At 48.5% G+C, this 7,500-nt stretch overlaps 1 protein-coding gene across 1 annotated transcript in view; it reads left to right on the top strand.

Moving 5' to 3' along the window:
- The window catches only part of mtus2a (microtubule associated tumor suppressor candidate 2a), a gene marked incomplete at both ends in the record, with an annotated part of 42,241 nt that overhangs the window by 7,601 nt on the left and 27,140 nt on the right, over positions 1-7,500 (top strand). Inside the window, one exon of the mRNA XM_080549974.1 lies at positions 3,182-3,403. Coding sequence (XP_080406100.1) covers positions 3,182-3,403 — 222 coding nt within the window. The remainder of the gene's footprint in view (positions 1-3,181; positions 3,404-7,500) is intronic.

The raw sequence follows: 7,500 nt of genomic DNA, 5'->3' as shown, positions 1-7,500 counted from the left end.
CTTTTTTAAAACAAATCTGGCTCGACCGTATTTCCGAATTCCAAGTCATTATTTCCTGTAATGCGATGGGAATCTGTTTCTCTGTGCTCATACAAGAGTTTTCTCTGAGGGGTTTCTTAACTTGTTCTCTCTTTTGCTGAGAGAAAGCTAGGGAGAGAGAGAGAGAGAAAGGGAGAGAGAGAGAGAGAGAGAGAGAGGGAGAGAGGGAGAGAGAGAGAGAGAGAGAGAGAGAGAGAGAGAAAGAGAGAGAGAGACAGAGAGAGAGAGAGAGAGAGGGAGAGAGGGAGAGAGAGAGAAATAGAGAGAGACAGAGAGAGAGAGAGAGACAGAGAGAGAGAGGGAGAGACAGAGAGAGAGAGAGAGAGAAATAGTGTTGAAGCATTTCCTGAGCTGTATGAATAATGTGGGTTTTCATCAGAGGGGAGCATGGGTCTGTGACATCTGCTCTCTGATTGGATGCTTGTCAGAGCCCTCTTCTCCCCCTCTCTCCTCAGACAGAAGGATGAGTGGAAAAGAGGAGAAGGAGGGAGAGGAGGAGGAGGGACGGCGCTAGGCACACTTATCTTTAATGATCCTGACCCTCTCTCGCTTGTGGAAAAGCTCGCTTGCAATTTCATGAACAAAGCCCCCCTGGCACTGAGGTGGAGACAGAGGGAGGCAGGGAGAGAGGGAGGGAGATGGATGGGAGACCGGGGCATACTTGATGGCTTGAGTGGTTGGGGGGTGTTTTATGAGATGGTCATTTGGGTGGAGGGCATCTCTCTTCTCTTTTTTTCTTTTTCTTTCTCTCTTTCTCACCCTCCCTCTCTCCCTCTCTCCCCGGCTGACTTCTCCTCCCTCCCTCCCTTTCTCTTCCTCTCCTGGTCTCTCTCGAGTCTGATAGAGAAAGAGAGTGAGTAATGCTGTCTCTATCCCCCCCCCCCCCCCTCCCCAGTTTGAGTGCTGGTGATTAGGGTGCAGTAGGCAGTGGAGCACGCAGCAGTGCGAAATTGAGAGACAGAGGGACTGGGGCGGGGGGGGGGGGGTGCCTGCTTTGCCTGCCTTATCTCTCTAGGCAGCAGGCGGATAATGCTCTCTCTCTCTGCCCAGGATCAGTGCCTGAGGGGGGGGTGGGTGGGGGGGGAGCAGGGGAGGTGCCGGGGGTCTGCCAGAGGCCTGTAGCTTCGCCCACTGGCCGGGGTGTGTTTCTGGGGCTCTCCCCCTATTTGGTGAGGTGGCCCACACGTTCCCCCTGTTCTGCTGGAGACCGAGCAGATTAGCGAGGAGCTAATGATTTGTGCCCCCTCTGCTCTTTGATAATGGCTGTCACAGTCACGCCGTGGTGACTTCTTGAATTCGCTCGGTCTCTCTCTCTCTCTCTCTCTCTCTCTCTCTCTCTCTGTCTCTCTCTCTCTCCCTCTCTCTCTCTCTCTCTGTCTCTCTCTCTCCCTCTCTCTCTCTCTCTCTCCCTCTCTCTCTCTCTCTCTCATCTTCTCCTTCTCTCAGATCTCAGAAATCCAAAAGATCACAGGGCTTTCCTCTCATCCTCCTCTCCCTTTTCCTCTCATCCTCCTCTTGCTTCTCTTGTCCTCCGCTGACATGTTGACACGACAGTTGTGCGGTTGTGGTCGTTTGGGCCAGACGACAATAGTAACAGTAGTCTGTAATAGTACCAACTCTAGGCTTATATAGTTGGCAGCAGATCTGGGATGAACAGGCTAGACAGACACATCATTGGACAAACTCTAGTCTCCAGTTGAGAATTTGTAATCACATGTAGTCGAAATGCAAAAGCCACAATAGCCACACTGTTACTGTTATCCAACAGCGCTAGCTATACCGTCGACGATAAAGTTGGTAGAGGCAGGAAGAGACTCACAGTGGACAGACCAGGCTAAAAGTCTGTCTGTTAGCAGTAGCTGTAGCTGCATCATTAGCCGTGCTGGTGAAACAGTGGTGCTAGCTAGCACAGTGGTTAAAGAAGCCGCAGCGCATAATGTTTCCTCTAAAGCCACTGAGTGCTCAAGTCAACGCATGATGTTAAATGATGCATGGAAATAAGTGTAATGCTTATGGAGGACCTCCTACAGTCCCTTGGCGAGGCTAACTCAGAGTAGGCCTAATGAGCTGACTAGAAACACACATGGACATACACACGCACGCACGCACGCACACACACGCACGCACGCACACACACACACACACAAACACACACACACACATGCATGCGTGAGCATACACACACGCACGCACGCACACACGCACACGTCCGCACTCTGTTTGTACTTTCACTGCCGTCCCTGCTTTCATACTATGTTCAGGGAGCTGTCCATTCAGCACCACATGCTGCATTCCACAGGGCCTCACTTAACCCTCAGCCTAACCCTCACTCGTACACCCCAAAGACTGAGGGAGCTGACCAATGAAATGGAGGAGGAGGAGGAGGAGAAGGAGGAGGGTTATGTTTACCACTGACTGTGCTGCTACTATGCCTGATGTTCGTTTGGCTTTCTTCCATGTCTGAGACATGTACAGTGGCTGGGTGTGCTGGTGGTGGGGCGGGTCGGGCGTGTGGGGCGGCTGGTGTGCGCTGGTAGGCAAACTGGTAGTAGTCGCTCTATGAGTAGAGGGCTGCAAGGGAATTTTTCCTGGATGCAGTGTAGAGGTTTTTTACGCTTGTCTGCTTGCGTGTTCTGTCATCATGTGAAGCGCACTGGATCACATTTTGTAAGAAATGCGCTATACAAATAAAACTTGAATTTGATTTGATTTGATTTGTAGGTTCAGGCTTAGGAGTTCCATCTCTTGTGCTCTGACATTTAATTGTATGTATGGTAACAGTGCCCTTCTCCTCTCTTCCATAGTAAGGCTTTATTTATATAGCACCTTTCATACCTTTCAAGAAATGCAGCTCAAAGTGCTTTACAACAGGAATAAGAACATAAAGTGAATATAAAAACATATCTAAAAACAAGCATAGAATGAATATAAAAGCAGGGGAAAACAGTCAAAAGAAAAGGTAAAGATCTAACTTTCCATATCCCTTTCATCTCCCTACCTTACACAGTCTTTCTGTACTTTTCACTGGCACCACAAAGCGCTCCTGATGTTTTAATGTTGTGAATATTGCTCATGCCGATGCCAAACCTCCACATCTTGTGGATAATCACGTTTTTTTTTCTTCCATATCTTCTCCCTTCAGGAGAGGACCAGAGCAGACCCCCCCCTGCCCTAGCCGAGGCCCCCAGGTCCCTGCTCCCCAAACCGGGTCAGTCGGGTCTGCGCACCCCTGGGTTCTGTTCCGCCCGTCTGCCCCCGGCCCGGCTGGCAGCGTTCGGGTTCGTCAGGAGCTCCAGTGTGTCCTCCGCCTCTTCCGTCCACTCCGCCGACAGCGCGCACAGCGACCCCTGCCGACCAATACACTGTGAGTGGGAAAACGACTAGACCTCTCTCCCTGTCTTTATCCTTCCTTCCTGCCTCTCTGTCTCTCTTTCTGCCTCTCTGTCTCTCTCTATGTCTCTCTGTCTCTCTGTCTCTCTCTCTGTCTCTCTCTTTGTCTGTCGCTCTCTCTCTCCCCCCCCCCCCCCTCTCTCTCTCTCTCTCTCTCTGTCTTTCTCTCTGTCTCTCTCTATGTCTCTCTGTCTCTCTGTCTCTCTCTCTGTCTCTCTCTTTGTCTGTCGCTCTCTCTCTCCCCCCCCCCCCTCTCTCTCTCTCTCTCTCTCTCTCTCTCTCTCTCTTTCTCTCTGTCTCTCTCTGTCTGTCGCTCTCTCTCCCTCTCTCTCTCTCTCTCTCTGTCTCTCTCTCTGTCTCTCTCTGTCTCTCTCTTTCTGTCGCTCTCTCTCTCCCTCTCTCTCCTTCTCTCTCCCTCTCTCTCTCTCTCTAATGAAGAAACCGCATTATGATCATATATATATATTTTAATTTTAAATCTGTTTTTAGCTTCTGCTTTATTGGAATAGAGACAGTAGAGATTGACAGGAAGGATGGGTGAGAGAGAGGAGGGATGGCAAAATTAATGACCCGCAGGATATGACGATGGCCGGAATCGAGCCAGGGACCTTGCGATGATGGGTTAGGGTTAGGATCAGGGTCTGTGCCACTTACGCACCCGAAACCACATTATTGACAGGTGTGAAAGGACACTGAGGATACATCTGGGCTATTTCTGCTAGCTCGCCCAAACCTCCATACTAGTCATTGTTTGATTTCAAATGAAAACTGTCGGGAGTACAGAGCTAAAAGAAGCCAAAATGCTTCTTCGTTTGAATACATTATGGAGGGCACTATGTCACTGTATCATCCCCCCTGTACAGTTTCTCTACTGGAAAGAAAACACAACGTCTTCTAGCATTATGACTGCCAATGGCCCCTGGTCCTAGCATAGATTACTTTTTCTTGCGATGACTGATGGATAGATGCTTCACTTACATAGACAAATGTATTTGTTGTAAGTCGCTTTGGATAAAGGCGTCTGCTAAATGCCAAAAAAATTATGTAAATGCTTTCCCCCAGAACAGCACTTGCATAAACAGCCCCCACCCCATTATTAACGATGGTCCGTTTTGCATTATTTTCTCAGCTCCGCCCACTTGCAGATTTTCTCCCCATGTCCTTATCATACACATGCTTCTTATGTGCATGGTGAGTGGTCTAATGGTTTAACCTACAGAGAGGGGTGTGTGTGTATGTGTAGTGTATGTGGAAGGGGGGGGGGGGGGGGGGGTTTGGGGCCGGGGGTTACTGGAATGCTTCCAGCATGAAGCTGAGATCGATCAGGTGATTAAAGGCCGATGATTCATCTACAAATCATGTTTGCAACATTCCGTTTTTTTTTTTTGCTAATAATATTTAGTGTTGCTGTTTTTTTCAGACCCATGCTCACAACCCTGTCTAACCCCCATGTCCTTAGACACACTGTCAACGTTGGACCCACAGTTGGGTGTTGCTGGCCCCGCTGTCTTGGTTTCACTTCCTCTCTCTCAGAGGCACCAACTGTGCTTTGAAAGCGGCTGACTGCCTCCGCGGCAGACGCATGTGTTTTTAATGTGACCTACATAAGTAATGCTCGCTTCTCTTCTCCCAGTTACAGTTGACGTCGCAGACACCTCCGCACTCGCCCACGTCAGCGCACGTCAGGACCCCCTGTTACATCATCAGCCCCTCTCCCCCCCCTCTTTTTATCTCGTCCCGCCTCTGTTTGCCTCTTTTATCCCCTACTTTCATTCTCCACTTGTTTATAGGGAGAGCCAGTCAGAGAGAGACAGAGAGGAAGAGAGAGAGAGAGAGGGGGGAGGGAGGGAGGGATCTCCGAGTACCCAATCTCCGATGCCCATATGTTTATGGCCAGAGGACGAGGAGGACCCCACAGGCTTCCAGTAAAAACAAAGCCTGCTCAAGCTGGGGTTCTAGAGGAGGTAGAGGAGACGGAGGGAGTGGGGAAAGAGAGAGAGAGAGAGAGAGAGAGAAAGCAAAATCAAGAGAGCTAAAAACAGATTTCAGGAGGCTAAGACGAAGAGAGAGAAAAGCAGTTTTCATGGTTAGTCATGGATAGAATTTAGTATTTTTGCTGACACTTACACACGCACACACCCACACGCACCCACTCACAAAGTGTAGTATTGACAAAGACTATCTAAGTGTGTGTGTACGTGTGCGTGTGCGTGTGCGTGTGCGTGTGCATGTGCGTGTGTGTGTATGTGTCTATCTCCGTGTGTGCATGTGTGTGTCTCTCTTCTGGGAGAGCCAGGATCGATTCATTAGCTCGGTCTGATCGGAGAGAGAGAGAGCGAGTATCGCACTCATTAGATAAATAGGTTTAGACAGGAGGGGGGGGGGGGGAGATAGGGAGAGATGGGAGAGAGAGGGAGAGATGAGTGTGTGTAATGAAGTAAATAGATCGGGATGAGAGACTGTGAATTATGATGGTAGTACCTGATAAATGGGACGAGGCTGTCACTGATGGCGGAGGAGTGGAGATATATTGGATGTCCCACGTCTTCCCCTCTGCTTTTAATCAGTGACAAAATGCTGCTTCTCCTCCATAATTTAATATATGTTCCTTCTTAGACCCACAGGAACAGCACAACTAGTGAAATGTCTATTAATATAATGGACCCTGCGGGTGTTATAATCGGGGGCTCGTCCACAGTAACACTGGTTATCTGCCTTCCCCATGCACCAACAATCAGGCACAGATTGAGACGTGGGACACCAGCCAATCAGTGGCATGAATCGAGCCAATCCAATTCATTCATCGATTCATTGGCATTAGTCATCTCACCGCTCCAGAATGCGTAGTCCTGTCATTGTTCGAAAACAGTATGCTCACTCAAATAGGCAGAATGAACGTGAGTTGATTCATTCATGTGGATCCCCGTGAGCTGTTACATGAGGTTACAACAGCTAGTCTTTCTGGGGTTCACCCGTAACAGGACACAACACAAACATACACATCAGTAGAAACAGAACGACAGTAACCCATGTGCCCCCCAGGTACCATCTACTCCTCATTAGAGTACAGACGGAACCTTAGAGCCCATCGTGACATGGGATGAATAAATAAATGAATTTAGATTAGATTAGATTAGATTCCACTTTATTCTCATTGCAGAGTATGTGTACCAGACAACGAAATGCAGTTTAGCATCTAACCAGAAGTGCAAATAGTGATATAGTGCAAAACATGATAAGTACAGTATGGAAAATCCAGTAGGTAGAATTATATACAAGAGATAGATAACAGTAAGACTAAAGACTAAAAACCCATCTTTTTTGAAAATAATATGATTATATAATGATTGGAGCACTTTGAGCTGCAACGTTTGCAGGAAAAGCACTATACAAATAAAAAGTTATTATTATTATTATTATTATTATTATTATTATTATAGGGAGACATGTGTGTGTGTGTGTGTGTGTGTGTGTGTGTGTGTGTGTGTGTGTGTGTGTGTGTGTGTGTGTGTGTGTGTGTGTGTGTGTGTGTGTGTGTGTGGAGGCATGGTTAATGCCTGTTTATTTCGGGCTCTTTTGAAGGGCTTTGCCTCTACGGGGTGTCTGCATGTGACCCCTCGCTGTGAGACATCAGAACTCCCGCGCACCACTTGACCTTCATCACTGTCCTAGCCAGGCTGTTCTGCTGTCTCAGTGTTAGGCCCAGGCCAGAACAAAACCCTTGCCCCTTCCCCTCGCCCCTCACCTCTGTAGGGGTCTGATAGGTGTAAGCAACATGGCTGATGCTCCCCATCGCCCAATTGGAAGGCTAGTTTGAGTCCTCACCATTTTCCTTGCACCTAGGGTTATATAGATCCGTACACATCCAAGTGTGTGTGCGTGTGTGTGTGTGTGAGTGTGTGTGTGTGTGTGTGTGTGTGTGTGCGCGCCTTTGTGTGCACTGAAGCTAGTTTAGAACGTATTTCTATAGCAATCAGACACTAGATGCAGAGGGAGCAGGGGAAGAGATACATTAGTAGCCATGCTATACTACATCTCAACCACCACCGCATTGTGCATAGCATACGGATG

Source organism: Nansenia antarctica, assembly GCF_963989245.1.
Source record: "Nansenia antarctica genome assembly, chromosome: 20".
Classification (NCBI taxonomy): domain Eukaryota; kingdom Metazoa; phylum Chordata; class Actinopteri; order Argentiniformes; family Microstomatidae; genus Nansenia; species Nansenia antarctica.
The sequence above is the reverse complement of the archived record's forward strand: the minus strand, read 5'-3'. Positions and strand labels throughout refer to the sequence as shown.